Source organism: Aspergillus versicolor (assembly GCF_001890125.1).
Source record: "Aspergillus versicolor CBS 583.65 unplaced genomic scaffold ASPVEscaffold_5, whole genome shotgun sequence".
NCBI classification, from domain to species: Eukaryota; Fungi; Ascomycota; class Eurotiomycetes; order Eurotiales; family Aspergillaceae; genus Aspergillus; species Aspergillus versicolor.
Genome location: NW_024467528.1, coordinates 2,408,146 through 2,429,820, shown reverse-complemented (window position 1 = coordinate 2,429,820; position 21,675 = coordinate 2,408,146). Strand labels below are relative to the sequence as shown.

Here is a 21,675-nt window from a genome sequence, read left to right as displayed (position 1 = left end):
CTCGATAAAGGGTAAGTGATAATAAAGATGGGGTATAGACAGGCCCGGAGGACCGGTACCGTATACACAGGATGGCCGAGTCGAGAACGGCAAAAATAAAGATATATATGAAGAAATTAAGCCCTCGTTAAGCAAACGAGCACCTGGAGGGCACGTAAGGGGATCGAGATACATAAAAGAGTAGGGTGATTTGATACGATGCCATGATCGAGGATGCAACTAACACACAACAATGACGAATGCGTTCGTCAATGGCAACCGCGAAACGGAATTGGCACCGGAAGATGACGAGATCGGCAGTGAGTGATCAGGAAAACATTGTTGATGATGCGGCGGGAAGATATGGATGGCAAAACATCAACCCCATGCAGCTGGCTCTGTACAGAGTGTCAGAGAATGTGTCATTTCCGGTCGCGGATATCGTCTGGAGCCTACCCAAACAGCGCATTGAGGGTGCCCAGGATCATACGTAGCCAATACCTAAGTTTAGGTAGTACTCAGTAGTGTCCTCGATGCTAGTCTCCTCCACAGAGTGGGATCAAGAAACATCAAGGAATTGAATCTGCGCTAGTTCAACGGCGTCTTCTTGCCAGCATGGGCGGGACCAAGAGGAGGCTGGCCGCCGTCCAGTTTCTGGCGGTGCCGGTTCAAGGTTTGATTGGGATCAACCCAGAAAACAAAATAGCCTGTCGAGCCTGTCGGCTGTGAGGCCTGGATCCATTCTGATACATGAGATGTCGGATAAAGTCTGGATGAGCGGGACTCCAACTCTCCAGCCTCCAGGAGTCAAGGGTTACAGATGCAGACCTCAACTGTCGGGTAGGAGAGGGGCTGTGGGTAGGTGTGGATCTGGCAGGCTTCCCCGCTCTTCAACTTTCAAACCCAACCAACTGTTTTCATACAACATCTTGTTTTTTTGTACAAGAAAGAAACACCGAGCCACTGTGTCGAACAGAAGCTGTGGAGGATCCACGAAACGTCGAGAAAACTGCCAAGAGTTCGATCTTCGATCTCTGGCTTGGTCCATGCTGTTTTGGGTTAGAAAGATTTTCCGCATTCGGTTCGCACCCAGAGTGGCGGGGATCAGCTGGCGCGTCTTCCTACATAGTACAGACGATAGCTTCTGCAAACAAACCCAAGCTTCCCCCTCGATAGCAGCCTTCGTGGCCGGGAACGTGTGCTCAACACTGGACAGAGTCGGTGTGGACCGGAGAGGCGTCCTGTAACCCAAAAACTTTGTCTCCTGCCGGCCTAACTTCGCTTGGTGGCTGTGCCGCACACCGCGCCTTTACCAGTCAAATGGCCGTGGGCTCTCACTCCTCGGAACAAGGCGCATTGTTGTCGTCTTTTCCCTTTCTCTCTAGTGTTGAGTTCGAGGCCGCCTGCCATGCCTTTTTGGAGCGTATTCACGTGGCAGGTATATTCACGGTGGGATGGTCTTCAATTCAATTACAGGTAATTTGACCCATCATTTCTGCCATCTTGCCTGTCCCTTCCCACATCGGCTAATACGTCTCGTATCTAACATTCCAGGGAACTGGTCCAATCCTGAAAATTTCACAGAATATTGACATTGCCTGCAACACTCTATTGGATGATGCTCGAACGTGGCCAGCGGACACTGAAGATGCTGAAGAGTCACAACTAGAAGCGTGGGAGGACGACCCAGTTTGTCAAATGAAACAGTCCTTTCTTATTATTCCCTGGCACCATCTGACAGATATAAACAGGTCGCTCTTATTCGTGCGCACGAGATATCTGAGAGACTGCAGGTAGATTACGATATCTTTGTCTCACCTATTTATCAAGTGCCCGTGCTGTATTTTATTACCCGGCGAGCAAACAAACCGCTAGGTATAGATGAAGTCTACGAATATCTGGTACCAAACCAGTACAAAATGAATATCCAAGGCGTGGGTATCATGGGTGGTATTAGTTCTGGCGTACGTGCCAATGACCTTGACACTAGAACGCGTGACTCATATATCGTAGTATCATCCAGTATCCGGAACACCAGCGTTTTTTGTGCACCCTTGCAACACTGCGGACGCCATGAGGGACATCGCGAGCGGACATGACATCAACCCCGAGACATATCTCATTATTTGGCTCGGGTTGGTAGGTAATAGTGTTCGCCTTCGATTGCCAAGCGAGCTCTTTGCGATGGCGGGTATCCCAGAACTCAGCAAATAAATATAGCTGGGCGAAACAGACGGCCATAGAGTTACTTGTCACTATATTTCCATATTTCCTCCAGCATGACTATATTAATCCTCATCCGATGAAGCTTCCATCGGCACATCACTATCCTCGTCCATTGGCGCTTCTCCATCGCTTTCTTCTTCGCGAGGTCGTTTAATACCTTGAGCTGTGCCATTGGGCTCACGGGAGGGGTTTGGTGGCAAAGCCGCTGACCCAGGAGGCCCACTAAAAATTGATTTCTGAAGATCCGTCGACACATTAGAAGTCTGGCCGGGAGCGGATACCGGTATATTGTAAGTTCCGCGAAGCCTTGCGATAACGTTGGATGTTCCCTTGGCATAAACGATTTTCTACCCACGTCAGTTATCAGCTTTAAACGCCCAGTACACTGAAACAGCGAATGACGAACCATTGACTTGCCGAAGAACTCAAACCCCTGAAGCGCACGTATGGCTTGTGTGCTTGCTTGAACATCTTTGAAGACAATATGAGCCTGGCCACGCATCTTTTCGGTTTTCATAGCCACAATGTCGAGGATAGTGCCGTAGGTGGAAAAAAGAGTATATAGCGAGAGTCGCAGGTCATGTTTTCGAAGCTTGTCCGGGAGATTGGTACAATATAACCTTAATAGTCGTTAGTGCTGGTACGTGTTACGTCTCTGGGTATAGAGACAACTTACGTTTGATTCGGAAGGCCAGCGGGTGGCTTTGCTGGGGTGCGCACCGGAGCTGCTGTTGTAGCCATTACCGACAATTGATTGAGTTCTGAGGCACTTATGAAATAAAGATCAAGAAAGAGAGTGCTTAGTGCCCAAGTGTAGCTGTTTCTCTCTTCAAACCCCAGATATAATGAAAGTTGGGTTTGTGCGAACACGGCTCATCAAGGTGATCAATTCATGTTGAAGGCCTAGCATCAGAATGAGTAAATCACATGATTGATATTATATAATCAACCAGTCCGATGGTGGGCCCCAATCACAACGGAGGCCCCCACCTCCAGGTACGTATCAACTCGACACTCCCACGACAGTAGAGAGCTCCTCCTGTCTTTATTAAAACAATGGCTACACCCGAAACCCATCATCTTTTTCACAGCTCGATTGCCGATCATTCCTTCTCGTCCGACAACTCGGTCCTCGCTGTTGCTCGAGAGAACAATGTGGAGCTTTACCGAAAGGCAGGTAGCAAGCTCTCCCTGACGGATGAGCTGAAGGGCCACGAAAAGACTGTTACTAGTGTTGATATTGCGCCCAGCTCAGGTCGTATTGTAACCTGCTCGCAAGGTATGGCATCTTAATCTAATTCAACGATTGCAGCTAATTTAATGTGGTTTTAGACCGCAACGCCTACGTTTGGGAACAGACCCCCGCCGGATGGAAACCAACACTGGTGCTACTTCGGATCAATAGGGCTGCAACCTTTGTGCGCTGGTCGCCATCTGAACAAAAATTTGCCGTCGGATCTGGTGCCCGTGTGATCGCAGTATGTTACTTTGAGGAGGAGAACGATTGGTGGATTTCCAAACACCTCAAAAAGCCGATTCGGAGTACCATCACCACTCTTGCCTGGCATCCAAACTCTGTTCTACTTGCTGCAGGATCGACCGACTCTCATGCGAGGGTTCTGTCGAGTTTCATCAAGGGTGTTGATACTCGCCCGGAGCCGAGTGCGTGGGGAGAACGCCTGCCATTTAATACCATCTGTGGCGAGTTTCTGAACGACTCGGCGGGATGGATCCAAGGCGTTTCCTTCTCCCCCAGTGGGGATGTACTTGCGTTTACAGGGCATGATAGCAGTGTCACCATTGTGTATCCAAGTGCTCCAGAACAGCCTCCTCGCGCTATGTTGAACATCTCGACCCGTCTTCTCCCGTTCAACAGTTTGATCTGGAATGGAGAGAATGAGATTATTGCCGCTGGCCATGTAAGTCATCCCAGAAATGACTTCTGTTATTGAGTGGCGGGGGAAATCTAACGTGAGAATGTAGGATTGTGAGCCGTATCGTTTGCGTGGAGACGAAAACGGATGGCAGTTGGAAGGAAGTATCGAGAACAAGGCAGGGGCTGGCGCTGGAAATGTCCGCGAAGAGTCTGCACTTAACATGTTCCGTCAAATGGACCTGAAGGGACAAACACAAGCCGACACACAACTCAAGACGGTTCACCAGAACACCATCAACACCATCAGAGTTTATGAAGATGTCAATGGCTCTGTGCACAAACTCAGCAGTAAGTGACCTGACTACAGCGTGCATTTGTGTTTATGTATAAACTAATTTTGGTCCAGCGAGTGGGGTTGACGGCCGTGTTGTGATCTGGACCATCTGAGCCATAGCTTCGCTAGATGATATATGTCCCAGCCTCGATACGAGCTGGAATGGTGAGTAAATATAGTAGAACAATAAATTATTCAGCCTTTTATAAGTCAACTACACACACACACACACACACACACACACACACATGCCTGGGTCATCCGCCAGGCTCAAAGCATACTACGCGTAATACAGCTGTCAAGAGTCAGACTCAGCTGAAATGATCCGGTGATGTCACCAAGGTATCGGACGGAGTAATCCGTATCTCCCAGAATAGGAAAAGCGTTGTATCTTGGCGCTACCCCAGGTTTACCAACGTCACGTTCACGGATCTTCAGAGTTCAGGCTCCCCCCGCAGATCAGCATCTAGCACACTCTTTTCCTGATATAATAACTCGAAACACCTCGGTGATGATGGCTAGACATAAAATACCTCATCATGATGGGTTTATTTTTTGATAGTCTGTACCTCGCGCTTATCGTTTTCATCACACAGCTATGCCGTCTTTCGGATGCTCACGCGGTACCCGTTGAGGCTACGGAGAAGAGGGATAATGGGCCTGATCGACGAGTCTCCCCAGAACTCTTCGACTCACTCGGAGAGTTGGCCCGTATCGTTGATATTGCCTACTGCGTCGGGACCACTGGTGTTCAGAAACCGTTCCAATGTCTCAGTCATTGTCGGGACTTTAGGGGCTTTGAGCTAGTCGACGTACGCGCCGCCCTGAACTCAAACTGTCCTGTTAAATAAACTGACAACAGGAAACTCAGACATGGCATACGGGCCCATTACTCTTTGACTCTTGCGGCTATATCGCCCTTTCGCACCCCCCCTCACCCAAACGCATCATCGTTGCTTTTCGTGGTACATACTCAATTCCAAACGCCATCGCCGACCTTTCTGCCTTTCTTCAAGAATACGTACCGTTTACCGGGGGCAATAACACTGACGGCGACGGGTCCAGATGTGCAGACTGTTTTGTACACTTAGGTTTTATGAACGAGTGGCGATCAACCCGCACGGCAATCCTAGACGCCATCTCCGCAGCACGAGACCAGTACCCGGATTACGCGCTGACATTAGTAGGCCACTCTCTTGGTGGCGCTGTTGCCGCTCTTGCGGGTACAGAAATGCAACTGCGCGGATGGAACCCTGTCGTGACGACATTTGGGGAACCGAGGGTGGGGAACAAGGCGTTTGTGGAGTATCTGGATACGGTCTTCCATCTTGATTCCGACAACGTTAGAGATTGGAAATTCCACCGTGTTACTCACGTGGATGACCCTGTACCTCTAGTTCCACTTAATGAATGGGGCTATGAGATGCACAGCGGGGAGATTTACATCTCCCGTGTTGAGCTTCCGTTTTCTGTTGACGATGTTAAGTATTGCAAAGGAAGATCTGACCAAGAGTGCATCTCTGGTGCAGAGGGATTAAGGACCAGTTCCCCATCACATCATGAACACGACATTGATTTCCTGGGGTCCAACGCGGAGCAGCAGGTTCTCTCGACCTCATCCTCAACCTCATCCTTTTTGGATGAGGTTGATGAAAGCGGAGACGAAGAAGAAATCTCTCGGGAACCTAAATTTCGAATCAAACCTCACCTTCCGTGGAACTTTCTTCCACCTAGGTTTCGACTGTGGGAGTTGTTTTACTCTCACCGTGATTATTTCCTTCGCCTAGGCCTTTGCATTCCAGGCGGTGATCCGTCGGGGAGGTGGTAGTATGGTCCGTGTTTCCCCTTTCTTATGACAATAATAGGATGTTGTTTTTCTTCTATATTATTATAGCATTGAGCACGCCAATTTTTGAAATCTAGGTTATACACTTCAGTGTGCCATCTAGTAGGCGGTTGACTATCTAAACTATCTGCACTTGATAAAAAAAAAAAAAAAAGTAAAACGAAGCGGCCAATGCTAACTCATTTACAAAGCATAAAGTGTATGCATGCTAATAGTGAACCAGTATCAACCAGTGATATAGATAAGAAGTGTAAACAAGAATATGACGGTGCAAAGTAGCTGTAAAGGAGGATGAAGGATATAAACATGAAAGAGATGTTGTACCTGGAGACCCGATTTTAGTGTAGTGGGGCTAGTCAGTCATTTAGTCAACTGGCTTCACTTCCCATGCTCCAAATTCGGCACAATGACAGGTCCATACTTGACCACCTGCCCAAACGATCCATCCCCCTGCACCATAAAATCAACAGCAAGATTCAACTTCCCACCTCCACCAGGAGGCGGAAATCCCTGCTGTCCATACATCGACAAGGACATCTGATTTCCACCAATGGAATCTGGGTCGTATGCAACAATGGCAATGTAATTTCGTCTGCCCATAAGCTTTTTATATTCACGCGCCTGGCCCGTCACATCATTTTGAAAGATTTCCATCATGTCTTCCTTTGTATCTGTGGGCTGGGAAGGGGTGGAGCGGTGGCCATTTGAAGGGACATAAAGGGGCTTATTGCTTGCGTGAAGCATTTTAATAATATAGGAAGGTGGAGGACTGTTAACGACCGAGGAGGAAATCAGCTGGTACATCGTTTTGTGGTCTGACGGCTGGCCAGGGTCATGGACTAGGCCCGCGCCGCAAACGTTGACGGCACCGGAGAGGAAGGTCATTCTTATGGATTTTTGGTGTGCGATGCCCTGGAGTGTGCGGATTAGGTAGGTTCTTTCTAGGTCCTAATTTTATTCCCACCCTGTTAGAAAACACGACGATCGAAATGGTGGGAGGTGGCAATTACCTTTGATTCATGAGTCCATTGGTCTCGAAGCTCGTCGAGAAGGTCGAATTCTCCGAATGGGCTTAGGATCCCTCCCATGAGTCCGCTCTTACCTACAGCACGCTTAACAGAGTCGAAGCCGGAGCCGACAACGTCCTTGGCTCCCACCACACCCGCCACGGAACTGGTCACCTTGCCCAGTACGTTGTATGCACCAGTGAAAGCTCGCTTGCCGGTAGTAAATGTTTGGGCAATATGTTCTGCAGTTTCTAGGCGTGGGTAAATAAGTGGAATAGATGACATCCACAGGCAGTGCTGAACTGTGGATGGGAGCATGGCAATTTTGGGGAAAATGCCTTGGTAGGTGGGCCCAGCGAGGACCTGATGCTGGTTGCGCTCCGAACGACAGTCAAGACCTACAAGAACCACGGAGGGGCCGAGGTATTTAACGAAATGCCACCCCGTACCAGTGATGGTAAAAAGGTCATGGTCTGTGCTGGCATTGCGTAGGATGTCGAGAGTCGTATGGTGCTGGAAAAGTAAGTACATTTCAATTCCGACACGACCAATGTTCTTGAACATATTGGAGAACTGCATATGTTCGGGATATGAGCCAAATCCGTCAAAGCTAGGCATGTCAGTTCGTTGGCTCAGGCAAATATATATTAGAGATGGACACTTACATATCATGATCGTCAATCTGGCAGACATACGGAATCTGAGCGAATGATTCCCTCAAATATGGCTGGTCGAAGTGGCTAGTGTAATAATGGAAGTAGCCATGAAAGACGTCTTGCTCATGAGTCGCCGTCCAAGGTGCAGTTTTTCTAGCCTCTTTCCCTCGAATCATGAGCCACTGCTTCAGCGACGAAATCTCCTTCCACATCCGATCAGCGTATATCTGGCCACCTAAACACAATTGTGCGTGGAAACCACCAATCTCAGTGTGTTTCTGCATAATGTCCTTCCACATCAGTCCAACTCCTCCCAGCCGTGACCTCTCGTTCTCATTCACGTTGAGAGAAAAATCATTGCCCGAGGTTGTGATGAAGCGCCAGCTCGCCTCATGTTGACCGGCGACCAGGAACTCATAGCGTGTGCACCCAAGATGCGATGTGATAGCGTAGGTCCATTTGGCAGGACCAGACTCGTCCATTTTCAAGTCAACCTCATATTTGTAGAACGTCCACCGCTGATGGGTAGATATGGAGATTGCCTTCAACTGGCGAGGGTTTGGAGATAAGTCGACGCTTTGATGAATGTGGATTGTGGGTGGTTGGGCAGCATCAGTGACCAGAAGAATAGATCCAAACCAAATACCGCGCTGGATATCCATGTTCGCATAGCGTAGATAAGGGCCAAAATAAACGCCATTTGTCGGTGCCACCTTGTACATCTCAACGCCGCTAGTTGGGGGAGGGCCAGTAAACCCTACTACGGATGGGGACTGCAGGCTTTCAAACCCAGGAGTCATAGGAACACCAGGAGATGCCAGTGGCTTTCCAAACGCCGATAATCCTGGCGAGGTGAGGGGGTGGGCGCTGTACACGCTTCCGACCGGTGACATCGGAGCTTCGTTGAGGTTTAGAGGTGTAGGTCCTTTGGGAAACTCCCATTGAGTGGACTGAGTGGGCAGGTGAATGTAATAGTATTGTCCTGAATTTGGATCTAAATGAGCAATCCAGCCCTCCGGGAGCGGGGGAGGAGAGGCTGGAGGCAGAGTGCCAGTTCCAGCCGGTATTGTATTGGCCTGGGCTTGTTGAGGCTGAAAAGCCGGGTGCTGTTCCTGCTGACCACCGTTTTGTACGTCGCTATGCGGCGACGGTTCTGATACGTGTTGCGGCTGTTGCTGCCTTGAATCGTTGGCGAATGCTGGATGTTCTTGCGCCGAGACCATTGGCGCAGCAGCCCCGGTCACCGCAACAGTGGTGGGCGCAGTTGTTGCCGGATGCTGTGTAGTCGAAGCTGCAAGGCGTTGCTTCTCATTGGGGTAGCCCTGGGAAGCGGATGATGGTCGTGGCACGCTTGAATAAGCTGGGGGAGGAGACGAGCTGATGCGCATCCTCTCTAAGTCTTGTTCAAGTGCATTATTCGGAAGTCTCCCAGGCTGCTGGGCCTGCGACGCTTGTGGCGGAGTTGCCGCCGGATTGGGAGCAAACTGGTTTGATGCAGGTGCCTGATTCTGTGACGAGACCTCTTCAGCGCCTTGATACACGGTCGGCGGTCCATGGGGCTGAGACCCCGGCAGTTCAGTTGGAGTCCATGGACGCTGAATGTTATTTCTAGGCTGTTGTCCGGCGTATTGTTCCGCTCTTCGCTGCGCCGCAGCACTCTGAGCCTGCAAGCCCGTCAGTGTTGAGGTACCCGCAATCCCCGAGGCTGCATAACGCGCTTCAATATCAGAAGTCGGATGTTGTCCTGGCTCGATGATGGGTGTTTCTGGCGGTGGGGGTGAACCTCGCTCGGCACGAGTTGTTGAGGTAGAGGCTACAGAGCTTATACGGTTGATGCTGTGCTGTCCGGGAGGCTGAAGGCTCTGTGAGGGTGTTGTCCGAGATGCCGGTCTCGATGAGGTGGATGGTTGCGGAGGAGGGTAGTAATGCTGATTATAATCCATATGCGCCGTACTCTGCGGCGGATTGGCAATTGGAGGTGCTGGTGCTGGCTGGTTCATCCTGGCAAAATACGCATCTCTATTCGAATTATCAACTATTGGAGACTCCGGTAACGGCTTGGGCGCGTTGCCTCGTCGCTCCGCCAATGTCGATTGCTTGGGCTCGCGGCCATCCCTGGGTCGCAAAGCGGCAGGATAGTCAACTGGCGATGGCCCTGATCCGCTCGACGTTGGAGAGGCACTGTGCCTGCCAGTCTGCGCTATTGGACTCGAACCACTAGAGCCCGAACCCCAGACATGCTGTTGGGGCCGTGGTCGGTCATCGGGGTATGGTAAAGGGGCAGCACCCGAAGCAGCTGGCGGAGGAGTTTCTCGTTTACTGATGCGCAATGGCCCAATGACAGGGGATTCGGCCTCCTGCTGACCAGAAGGATGCAGGAAAAGCTCCTCCTGGGAACGACTGTTCCCAGAGGGGTTCATATCGATGGACCGTTTCGTTGATCGCAGCGGGTTCCAAATAGGGAGCAGTATATTTAGCCGTCAGAATGTGGCAGCGAGAAAAAAGACGAGGACAGTCCGAGAGCTCAGGGGACGAAAGAGGAGCTGTCGAGGTGGGTTGAGAACTTGAGATGCGGGGTGGAGGAGAAGAACAGGCGACAACGGAAGAGCGTAGGAGCGCGAGGAAAGAGTGTACAAGCAGCGCCTTGCGACCCAACGACGTCGAGCAAGTTCAGCAGCAAGCGCAAAAGCCTGTGACCAGCGTCAACCCGACGGTGATCACCATCGGCATCACACAGCGAGCAAGCAGCAGCAGCGATGGTTGGTTGGAAGCGCTGAGATACGCGCCGCCGGGCTTTTTGGCAGCGCCTTGGAGTCTTCATTGGCCAAGCAGATCTGCGAGGAGGGGCTGCTCTGGCTGCGAATTGCCTCGCAGCAGCGAATAGCACCCCAGAGCCTGGCAGACACCCATCTGTTGGATGTGCAGGAGATGTTACTAATAATAATGACGATGCTCATGACAATGGCATTGATCTCTGCTGCGTCCTGAAACTGATTGACGGACAGTTTGGCTGTCTCCTGGAGCCCTGGGTCGGGTCGCCCCGCAGCGAAACCAACGACCAAAAACAAGAGAACATGACTCGTGTATTCATCGCTACTCAAAAACTCGAACAAAACGCTGCTGCTAATCACACTGTTTTTCTCAAGCCCACTCCCCGAGTTCTGAATGCTCACCCATAGTTCACCAGCCGGAATCCGTGGTTCGCTGCTACCTCCGACCAATCGATCTCCCGCACACTTCCTCCGCTTCGCGAATGCTGGAGTTGGGTTTCACAGACAATCCGAAGCATTGAGCTTGTCGTCGCCACATTGTACCCTAAATTTGCCCCCCCAAGCTTTTCCAGTAACTTCAACGCTATCATTTTATCGCTATGCGATGATGTAACCGCACCAGATAAGAATAATGGGAAGATGAGGAATAGAGGACCGTTACGACGGCTTTGAGTGATCATCTTTTCAGCGAAATGCAGGATCGCATTGATATGTTGTTGGATCTCTTTCTCAAGTCCAGTCTCGATTTGAGCTCCCTGGATATGCCCGAAACTCGTGCATGTGAAAAGAAGTGAGGTATGGAAGAGTATGGATAGCTGGAGAGTCGAGCACTTTAGCTTCACATTCTTAGCAACGAGACGTCAGGACCCTTATATGCCTACCTGGTAAAAGCTATGCTGAGACGGTTTTGGCAAATTTGGCTGGCTCTCCATGAAGAATTGAACTTCTTCCGAATTCCACAGGTGTTTGAAAGCTGTACGCATGTTCTCGAGCTCCCGGAAAATGAGCTCCGTATGTGCCATTTTCAAACTTTTCACTTCAGCTGTAAATAATCCGACACGCGCCGAAAGCATAAAACATTCCCGATACAGCCGCATAATTAAGGGTCGAAAGTCACATTCTTCCGGGTGCGTCACACTTGAGTTCTGGAGCCCCACAGGGTAGAGAAGAAATTCAGTTTCGGGAAGTAAATGGCTTTCAATCGCCGCTCTAACATAGGCCCCCTCACTGGCGCCGCTGAGAAGCGCATATAGATCAACATGGCAAGTCAACCAGATAACGAACGGATACCGTTCTCGCTCGGCCACGGATTGTCTCAATAGGGACAGTTGGAGTAACCGGGACATCTGATAAGACCATAAATTCAACCCGCTGTTGGGTGTCGTAAATGCGATCTAACTTTGTTAGCAACCAAGATCTCTCCTTTTTGAGAAGGGGGTGAATGTAAATGCGTTACGGACCTGGTAAATAAGAAGGAGAAAATGGGTCAGGAACAGCCCATCCGAGAGAATATCATCACAGTTTTGGAGGCTGCTCTGAAGAGAGGGTAGCGTTTGATCATAGTACTGTAGGGCATCCATGTAATGATTATTTCCTTGCTGAACTAAGCTGAGGGCTGACAGTGCCATCATGATATGGAGAAGCTATCACAATAGTCGTTAGGATTCATGCACCCCAAACAAAGCACTCGGCACCACCCACTGGAGGGAAATTGGAAGCCTCTTGCTCGAAGATGATCGATTCCAAATAGCCGTAGTCTCCGGGGATCAATTGCATCCATACAATATTTTGAAAGTGATCGAGGAGCGTCATGTCGTATGCTTCGAGATCAATGGACTCGGATATCTCATACTCCGGAATGCTCTGCAACGAAGTATACTGCGTCTCAAATGAGACGGAAGTGGGACCTAGTTCGGATTCCGGAGATCGCGTATGGCTCCGACGACTGGAATATCCATGTTTCCTAGAGTCTCTAAACTGGTTCAGGATCACCACGTTGGGGTCTTCGGATGTAGTGACCTCATCCATCAGGTCATGACTATTGTACTCGGATGGGGGACTCCAGTATGAGTCGCCAGGTACGGTTTCAAACGCATCCTCAGTATACTCTGGAAGGCGTGCGAAACTCTCTGGAACCGCAACGACATGGTATGTGCCCGGAACCGACCCTTGCGCTTTTTTCTCCCGGTCTTCATCTGAAGTAAGCTTCGAGAAATCTGGGAGCAAGTCGCAGGGTATTGAATCCGAAGTACCAAGACGTTCCCTCCAGAGCGACATCTTTGTTGCTGGGGCCAATCAGTACCAGTTAGTATGCGGACATGGAGCTCTTTGGAATTTGTCGAGTTAGGGGCATGCTCACGGTCCCAAACGAAATTTCCTTTTGTCTTGACATCAGGCATACGTTCCATAACCCGGCGGGTGTCATCCCGAAAGCACAGCCGGGGTTGGTAGTCACAAACATGGCCCAGCCGTGCGCATTGCTGGATATCGATCTATATTAGCACACATATAAAGGGGGCATACGTGGTGTAAGACTAACATTACACTGTGGATGGACCTCATCACATTTGACTAAACACACAGTCAATAAATGAAAACTGGAGGGGAACGGGATGTCGTAAATGAGCAAGGCTAAAACTCACTCTTACGACTCTAAACATGTCAAAGATTCCAAGTCAGCGCGCTCAATCGGCTAAGGCGACGTGTGAGTGTAACATAAAGGGAATATTTAGCTTACTCTACATGTCCTAGTGTTTGAAATTGAATTAGCCAGGGAATGTTAAAGAAAACCTGATGCTGTGGCGCGCAAGGAAGAAACATACCAACACCCAGTTCTCGATCGCGGCGGAAAGCGCAGGCGAGGCTGTATCACTGTCGCTTTGGTAGCCACCGGTGTGGTATCATGGGATCGCAAAGGCGTCACGTCGTCTTTGGGCGCAATGGTTGGTAAACGCAGAGGGCGCTTCCTAGAAGACGGGCTTCTGCGGGTGGACATCTTTGAATCGAGTATCGTCATGGATTGGGGGAATCAATACGACGATTTGAACGGAATTCAGCAAAACATTAAATCTCCAGTTTCGAGAAAACGATGGAGCAAGATTGACGAGCTACCATTAAGCATATATATAGTATGCCGCCAGAGCCTCATGAGCCACGTGTGGGCGACAATGGTTATCGGGGTGAACCCTGCCCTGGTTGCAAGATTTTACCGTTTGATAATAACACAAGCGGTAATCAGAAGCGAAACAGCGTGGACACCGACCAGAAGGGCCAGAAATTGGACCGAATTGATCATGAAGACAGGTCCTCAGCTGGGGGTGGGGAGCAGCCAGGACAAAAATAAGCACGCCAGCATCGCGCACACCGTGGAGCTATCCATGATCAGACTAGCGGAAGCAAGAAAGGGAATCGAAATTAAATTGACTGGGAAAGAAAAGAGAGAAACAGGGAGGTGCATGAGACGCAATCCTGGGACAGCCGTGACGAAGTGCTGCAAGACTGCGAGGCTACGAGAGGCCGCCGATTTGATTGACCAGAGAAGGGAACGCCGAAAGACGAACGGGGGATGAGAAAAGTCTAGCGAATGGGGGACGACCGGAGGGAATGAGGCCAGCGCCCGAGACAACCGACGATTCGTGCGATTCGTGCGGGTTGATTTGGGAAGATCGCAGCAGGAGCAAAATAAACTACGGCCAAGCACAAGTTGGTGCAGCTGCCAACCATGTGGGGATTCTACGTGCGTCTCGCCCCTCTCTCACTCACTTTCACACTTTCTGGCTCTCACTCTTCATCCTCTCGCTGTCGCTCCTGCATTGCTCTTTTCTTTTTCTTTCCCTTCCATCGGGCTGCAAAGGCTCGAGACTCAGGCTGGCGGTGGCGACAGAAATAGAAATCTCGATCCTTACAACCTCTAGAGGCGTCAGGCTACTCTGCCTTGTCTCATTTATCGGGCTCCGGAGGGGGTGAGTGTTTCCTGTCATTCTTGCCTCTGCGTTTTCTTGCAGCCGAAGCGGCTGATTCTTTGTCTTGCAAAAATGTAATACTCTAGTCGTATTCCAGTCGTGGCCCTAGATAACGAGGTCGGACGCTTTTCTATTCCTGGCAAGCAATAATACGAAAGTCCAGCAAACCATCCGCTCGCTGTCGGGCCTTGGAGGCTTGGGCTGCCTCTCAGCGAATAATGGGTACTGGGTCCAGCCCGGACCTTGAATCCCATTGACCCCTCGCCCTCTGCGCTTGGCCTGCCATGTGCCAGTAATAAACAGGACTACCGATGAGACTAATTTAGCGCCCCAGAGAGTCGCTCTGGCTTCTGATTACTCGGAGGTTTGTTTTGCAGATTCTCTTGCGCCTCCGGCCTGGCCATGCATGGTCTGGAGCTCCCAAGGGCGAGAAAGGAATGCGAGGTGCAGCTCGTCGGCCAGAATATTAGGCTGAGCCACTGTTGGCCCCTCGGCAAGTAGCACTCATGATTCGCTAGTGCCTGCATGACTGGCGTGACTCCGAAGAGGGTGGAAAATGCATTACTCTTGTCGCACTCTATCGTAAATAAGGATATTGGTCACAAAACACTAGTCAACACATTCGGCCGAGGCCACTCTTCACGCCATCTCCAGGAACAGAACGGACCGCAGCAGTCGGCTGATGAACCCTCCTTTTCGCTTCGCGCTCTCTCCATTTGCGGGTCGGGTGACACTGACACCGCTGATAGGGCTCCTCCTGTTCCGGCTCAAGGGAACGAACTTGACTGGCAGCAAACTATTTCTTAGCTGCAAGCCGTCCCCCAAAGCTGGCCAAAATACAGGATGGACTCCTATCTCCAAAACTCCCCCGGAGTCTCAGACATCCGCGCCTCGTTCGGCGTCCATCACCCGTCGGTGTTCAAGGGTCATAAGCACTTGTTACCGCTGGGAAACGCCCGAAACCTTGTCGTCTTTACTCTGATGCCAACTGTCCGATCACCTGATCAAGAATCTGTCTGACGGGTCCAGACCTTTCCTCTTTCCTCCATTCACTGACGGACTTTCGTAGCTCTGGGCCTATCTCCCGTCCCGTTTGTTGGCAGAATTTGACGTAAGAAGTCGTCGCTTCTGCACGTCCCTTTCGGATTGCTTCAACGGATAAATCAATATCACAAAAGAGCAATTCCCCTGTTAACGTTGCCAAAATCACATGTATCTCCCGTAGATGGTTAGTGTCGACATTTTCCTCTGAAGCCCATGTGTCTAACTGAGCGAAGAGGAGACGTAACTCCTCATACAGAGTAATCTGCACTTGCTTCCCTCCATGTGCCATAGCTTGACGGACTTTCGACCTCGATTCCACTACGTATCCATCAAGTGCTGTGCGACCCAAGGCGTAATTTCTTTATTAGCTCATTGATACGGAGGCGGTTGCTGGACGCAAAGAAAGGGTCTTCTCACCTTCCGGGGATGTTTGCACTGCTTGTACTGCCGGGCTAAGGCACTGCAAAAGACATTTTACACACGCCGCCAGCGTATTCTCCAAAGTTTGCTTTGCCCCGGGTCCGCTGCCAGAGTCGATGTCCATGGGATCTCCTGCATCGTCAATGTCATCCAGCACATTGGAAACAATGTTGATTGCTTCAGCCGTAAGATTGAGGTCCCTGCGTGCTTGTGCTACTCCACCCAGAGCAGTCAGGCCATGTGGTCGATATGCAGGGTTATTTCGTTTGGCCTCTCGAATCGTAATATTCTGAATTCAAATAAGCCCAAAGCTCGTAGCCAAGTTGCTGAAAATGAAACAATTGCAGAAATAAAAAAGGATTCAAAAAAAAAGAAAAAAAGTTAAAGGCTGACTTACCTTCATCAGTTCTCCTAGCGGAGGTTGTCTTTGCCATAATTTCTTCGCCTGGCTTGCAAATCGCACGAATGCCTTGAGCACATTTTCTTTTCCGTCCCAGGTCTTCCCGGCCAATGCCTTTTCTAAGACAGGCCATACGTACTCGCTCGTACCCAGGTCGATCTCCGAATCCAGTGACATGATAGCGTCTGCGATTGCCAATGCTGCGGTGTGCTTTATTGCCCACCGAGCTGATTCTAGGTTATCCCTGACAAGGTAGGTGATTTCCTTGATGTACAGTGACACGGCTCGATTGCCACCGACATTATCCTGCCACGTTTTCTCAAATACTTCACGGACATGCTCATCCAGATCGTGTTTCGCAACGAAAATGAACGGCAAGGCGGTTGAGGCAAATGTCATGAACCGATCATTAGATAGCTTCGAGGATGAGTGTAGGATCTCGGCTGAAATCGCTCGCTGATTGGCATCTTCAGCTGTCAGGTATAGAGTTTTGGCGTATTCAATTGTCCTCAGGATTCGGTCGTCTGAGGCCAGCCGCATGAGATAGCCAATGGATGAACAGTATGACGCGCTGACGGTGTCGTTCCTGTCGACGACATATTTACCAAGAATCTGGATAAATCGATCTGCGTAAGGTCGGAAGAGCACCGTGCGCATGCTCAACAGGACTAGTACACGGCTGCATCCGACCTTGGATGGAAGACCAACAGCCGAGCGAATAACGCCTTCCAGTTTTGCCGCGAATTCCTTCATGCTCGCATCGTCTAGCATATCGATTAAATATCGCTCAATAACTTCCATCATCGGCGAAGTACGAATACTAGACAGTCTCATCTTGTCTATTTCTTGCCCTGTTAGCCCGTACTTATCGGCATTGAGATGGACGTAGTTGACTGCCTGTGGCTCTAGTGAGCTAAGGCAGTTCAAAAACTGTTCCATGATGCTAGGAACGAACGGCCGTAATGAGCTGCCAGGCCCTTTCTTTATCATCTGTATTAGAGCTCCGAGGGCAAATCCCTGAACCTCTTGGACACTAGATTCCATGCCTTTATCACTTAATAGGAAGGGGATGGTGCTTTCGAGCATAGTCTTCACGCGTTTCGTATCAGGATCGCTCACCTCCAAGGTGCGGATAACGGAGCCGGTAATTGTCTGGCAAAGCTTTAAAGCCGCAGTTCGAACGCTCTCTTTGATATCATCAACCAGCTTAAATGCCTTGGTAAATATTTCATCCACATATTTGGCATATACCTCCGGCTGCCGACCCTGTATTAAATCTGCGATTGCCGTACAACTTGCCTGCCGCATTCGCCATTCTCGACCAGCCAGCATGCTCTTTAAGAGATCTGAAATGATTTCATCGAAATGAGCGCCGATGACCGCATTTGGATCCTTGACCAACGCAAGCCATATGGTGTTCATAGAGCGCTGCACATTTGGATTCGGATCAAACCGGTATCGGAAGAGTTTAGGATAAATCTTCGGGTTTTTTGCAAGGTATCCGTTAATACTGGAGTCAGAGAAAATACTGCTGATACCGATCTTGCTAAAAGCCGCACGACTGGTCCAGAGTGCGTTGTTGGAAGCGAGTGACATGAATCGATAGACGAGAGTTGGATCACCGGCTTCGGAAGCAAGGTTCATGATATCCTTGTATGTATTGACAGATGAGCCTCCACCGGTAGGTAGAGCTCCAGGCTCGAAGAGCTCAGTGTTCTCATCGACTTTACCTCCGCCGAGGTTTGCGCTACTGGCCGTAAACGAGTCCACTAAGTCACGCACCAAGTCATCCTTGAGAGCTTGGTCACCCATCTCGTATACCAAGCTAAGTCCTTGCGCCCCGGTTTCTTGGACCATCTCGTCGCGGTCACTCAACAGGCTAGCGAACGTGATCTGGCATTTGCGGAGACGGCTTTGTATCTCTTTCATGTGACCACAGTTTTTGACCAAGCATAGTAACCATATTGCAGATGCTTTCCTTAAAGATGGTTTTGGCGCCCTGCAATTAGTAATGAGTTTGTCACACGCATCTGCAAGGACCGATATTGGGGTTTTATTTTCAGGAAACTTCGCATCGACATCGAAATTGGGGACGAGCGACTTGGAATCCCAACCGGCGACAGCATTACCCAGCGCTTCACCCACCGTGAAGTGAATTTCTGGGCTTCGAAGCTCATGTAGGCCGGTAAGAGCCTCAAACAGTTGGTCAAACAGGGGTACATCGCGGGGGAAAGTGAGGAGAAGCAAACCAATGGCTGTGATGGCAACGTTGCTTTCAGCTTTTGCATCTTTTATCAGCTTGTCTTTGATTGCTTCCCACTCGGTGTCGGAGAATGTAGTTGGAGAGAGAAGACCAGAAAGACTTAGTTGCCCGATAGCTGTCTCTGCAGCTTGGCGGAGGAGAGAGTCGCGCGAAGCCTCAATGATGGAAAGTAAAACCCTCACAAATTGATCCACTTGAGTTTCGGGAACTTTTTCTATTGTTCCCCGAAAGGCAAGCCTACTGAAAACAAAGCATAGCCCAAGTATCGCTCCCCGGACCTTGAGCACTTTGTCACCAACCGCGGACTCCCATGAGCCCAATGTAGCTGATAATTCGGTCATCAGAGCAGCCAGGTCTTCTCGAGAAAACGCAGGATGGGAAGCTAAGATACCAATTGCTCTAGCCGCCGTGTTCTGAGCATCCTGATCATTGCTGGACAGAGTTCCTTTTAGTGAGAGTGTCTGGGGAAGAAGCCACTCGACCGAGTTGTTAGCTGCTAGCGAGCAGATACTAACAAAGTGTTCTCCGCATTGTCGACGACCCTCTCGATAAGGATCAACAAGACCCATCAGGGTAGACTGCAAAAACATGCCCACTAGTTCCTGATCGTTCGATCTCATATGTTGCCTCAGAGCTGCCCGCGCCTTTTCATCCGAAGCGAGCATCAAGTCCAATTTAGATTCCCAATCTTGCTCTATCTCCATGTCGAAACCGGCCGCTAACAGAGATTTCCAGAATAGGATGTTGCGAAGGAAGGTCATAGCAGGGGCAAAGGATTCTCTGTATCGCCCGGAGAACACACCAAACTCATGATTCCCAGGAACCACAGTAAAGAGTAGAAAGTTCGTGGCTTCAATAAAACTTGGAAAATCGAACCAAGAAGTCGCTTCACCTCCAGATCCGAATGAAGCAGCTATTGGCTTATTTTCCTGCGTCGGATTTAGGAGCCTATACCAATATGGGTGCAGGCCCTTTTTACCTTCCTCAGAAATTTCCTGGCGTTTATCAGTGCCACCTGCAACGGCCATGAGATCGATCCAGCGTCCAACAACGTTAGAAAATGGTAGAAATCGGTTAGTAAACCTTACCGCAGCGTACTGCGGCCCACGTACGATTCTGCATCCGGTTTCCTCGTCATCATTTCCTGGGTATGTCCTCATTTGAGACAGCAAAAAATGGCTTAATTCCTTCTGGGATTCCGCGCTCGCAACATCTATTGACGAATTCAATATGCTTCCTAAGGCTTGCTCAATGCTGACGAAGAATTGGGGGCCCGAGTCATCACAGCTTAGTGACGTGAAAAGCCATTTGATTAACTCGAAATAAGACACTGTTTCATGCCCACTGTTAAATTGAAGATCGGCCTTGGGAACGATAATTCCAATGCTTTCGTAGGCAAGCGCGCGTAGACTTAGATCAGTGGCTGGAAGTCGTTGGCCACTGGCTCCTGGGCTAGGCCAGCCCTGAGACCGAATAAAGTCCATCAGCCCAGCGATGACTTTCGGTGCCAGCTGCCTGAGATCATCTGGTGAGCCCATGCGGACAACCCATGTAGTGAAGTTGAAGATCTGAGTTCGCAGCTTGGACGCTTGCAGCCCCTGAGAAGACCTCGCCGAATCCGATAAGAGACCATCTTCGATTAATTGAACAATGCTATCCGTGTTTGATGTGGCCTTAACAGACTTCCCCAGGAAGACAAGGAGCTTCGTTTGCAGGGCAGGGCGCGCCGGGCGGGCCCCATCTGGTGTACCAGCACCAAAATACAGTTGATAAAGCTGCTGAACAACATCCGGGCTTTCGAGGTCCGGCGTAAACCTCTTCAGAAGCTCTTCGGCGAGATCAGACAGTCGAGAGTTACTGTCTGCAGACGAAATTATAGCGGGCATCATCCGCTCCGAATCATTAAATGCACCGCTGGAGATGAACCTCAGTACTCGGACTTTAGTTTCCGTTAGGTTTAACCCGCCCTCCTGAGCAGGGTCCCACGTTTCAGTTACAGGCACATCTTTATTAAGAAACTTGTACTCTGCTGGAGATAAACCTGGGCATGCAGGCGTGTTTTTTTCCGCAGGCGTAAGAATCAACAGTTTTGAAAACCAGTGCGATAGAAAACTCGAGTCTTGGTCCGACAGACCTAGCCGAGTCTTCAGTTTCACATCGTCTTCACTTCCTTTTGGAGGAAGCTTCAGCAATGGCAATAGGCGCAGTACAAGGTTAAACACAACAGCACCCTGGTTTGCAGATGTTCCAATTTCGGAGATGCCCTGAAGTAACGGAACCAAAATCTCAACTCTAGCGTCGGAGCCCAAGCGATCAATACCTTGCTGAAGATAGATCAGGTCAAAATGCCTGATCAATTGCGTCTTTTGTTCTTTGAACTGCTTCAAGAGCGCGGCCACGGGCAATTTAATTGCGGGGGCCTTGACTCTGGTGTTGATATGCTGACAAACTGAAATAACTTTGCTGCGAACTGTGTGGCTATCCGCGCCCAATTTCAGTAACAAAGGGGGCAGGTATGTGCCGAGAAGAGATTCCAACTTCGCATCTGTATCAGCCAGGGCGATTCTCAACTCAACCTTGGAAATTAAGCTCAGCTCTCGGGCCTCCGCACTGTTGGGGTCGGCCATATCGGTTGTGATTTAACAAGGAAAGCAGAGTGAACTTTATTAAGCATTGAGTGAAAGAAACATCTCAAGAAAAGTGGCAGCTGAAAGACCGCAAGGGTGGTGAGAATTAAGAGTTCCCTCTAAGCCACTGTGCAGGTAGAAACGATCAACGTCAGCTGTAGTGGACCTGAACCACTGCGGTGATGGCCAAATAGCTAATGGCCTCATGGGGCCATGCGGGGCTTAGTCAGGATCCAGGTACCCTTGGTTACATGCCTGGCATTC

General features: G+C 50.0%; 6 protein-coding genes across 6 annotated transcripts; 2 read left to right on the top strand and 4 right to left on the bottom strand.

Annotated features, from left to right (window-relative positions):
* Nucleotides 1-232: 232 nt before the first annotated feature.
* On the top strand, nt 233-2,193 carry ASPVEDRAFT_84438 (ATG3/ATG10 family protein; the record flags this gene model as incomplete). The annotated part of the gene is made up of 5 exons (XM_040817532.1): nt 233-299; nt 1,196-1,455; nt 1,534-1,668; nt 1,731-1,943; nt 1,993-2,193. 5 exons carry the CDS (start codon nt 233-235, stop codon nt 2,191-2,193), a joined length of 876 nt encoding a protein of 291 aa, XP_040668728.1.
* A 74-nt stretch (nt 2,194-2,267) lies between these two features.
* On the bottom strand, nt 2,268-3,080 carry ASPVEDRAFT_151556 (U2 snRNP complex subunit MSL1; the record flags this gene model as incomplete). Its single annotated transcript, XM_040808266.1, has 3 exons — nt 2,882-3,080; nt 2,612-2,825; nt 2,268-2,552 (listed from the first exon to the last, which is right to left on the bottom strand). The coding sequence occupies exons 1-3, from the start codon at nt 2,944-2,946 to the stop codon at nt 2,268-2,270; spliced, it is 564 nt and encodes a 187-aa protein (XP_040668727.1). The 5' UTR covers nt 2,947-3,080.
* Nucleotides 3,081-3,190: 110 nt separating this feature from the next.
* Nucleotides 3,191-6,243, top strand: ASPVEDRAFT_62880 (uncharacterized protein; the record flags this gene model as incomplete). Its single annotated transcript, XM_040815642.1, has 5 exons — nt 3,191-3,484; nt 3,538-4,124; nt 4,189-4,429; nt 5,223-5,227; nt 5,278-6,243. The coding sequence occupies exons 1-5, from the start codon at nt 3,262-3,264 to the stop codon at nt 6,241-6,243; spliced, it is 2,022 nt and encodes a 673-aa protein (XP_040668726.1). The 5' UTR covers nt 3,191-3,261.
* A 396-nt stretch (nt 6,244-6,639) lies between these two features.
* Nucleotides 6,640-10,344, bottom strand: ASPVEDRAFT_133371 (WW domain protein; the record flags this gene model as incomplete). Its single annotated transcript, XM_040807027.1, has 3 exons — nt 6,640-7,209; nt 7,272-7,878; nt 7,934-10,344. The coding sequence occupies 3 exons, from the start codon at nt 10,342-10,344 to the stop codon at nt 6,640-6,642; spliced, it is 3,588 nt and encodes a 1,195-aa protein (XP_040668725.1).
* Nucleotides 10,345-11,093: 749 nt separating this feature from the next.
* Nucleotides 11,094-13,690, bottom strand: ASPVEDRAFT_53547 (uncharacterized protein; the record flags this gene model as incomplete). Its single annotated transcript, XM_040814806.1, has 7 exons — nt 11,094-11,510; nt 11,577-12,089; nt 12,156-12,338; nt 12,397-12,958; nt 13,021-13,175; nt 13,433-13,442; nt 13,518-13,690. 7 exons carry the CDS (start codon nt 13,688-13,690, stop codon nt 11,094-11,096), a joined length of 2,013 nt encoding a protein of 670 aa, XP_040668724.1.
* A 1,490-nt stretch (nt 13,691-15,180) lies between these two features.
* Nucleotides 15,181-21,411, bottom strand: ASPVEDRAFT_72741 (ECM29 family proteasome component; the record flags this gene model as incomplete). The annotated part of the gene is made up of 3 exons (XM_040816167.1): nt 15,181-16,037; nt 16,119-16,410; nt 16,519-21,411. The coding sequence occupies 3 exons, from the start codon at nt 21,409-21,411 to the stop codon at nt 15,631-15,633; spliced, it is 5,592 nt and encodes a 1,863-aa protein (XP_040668723.1). The 3' UTR covers nt 15,181-15,630.
* Nucleotides 21,412-21,675: the final 264 nt, after the last annotated feature.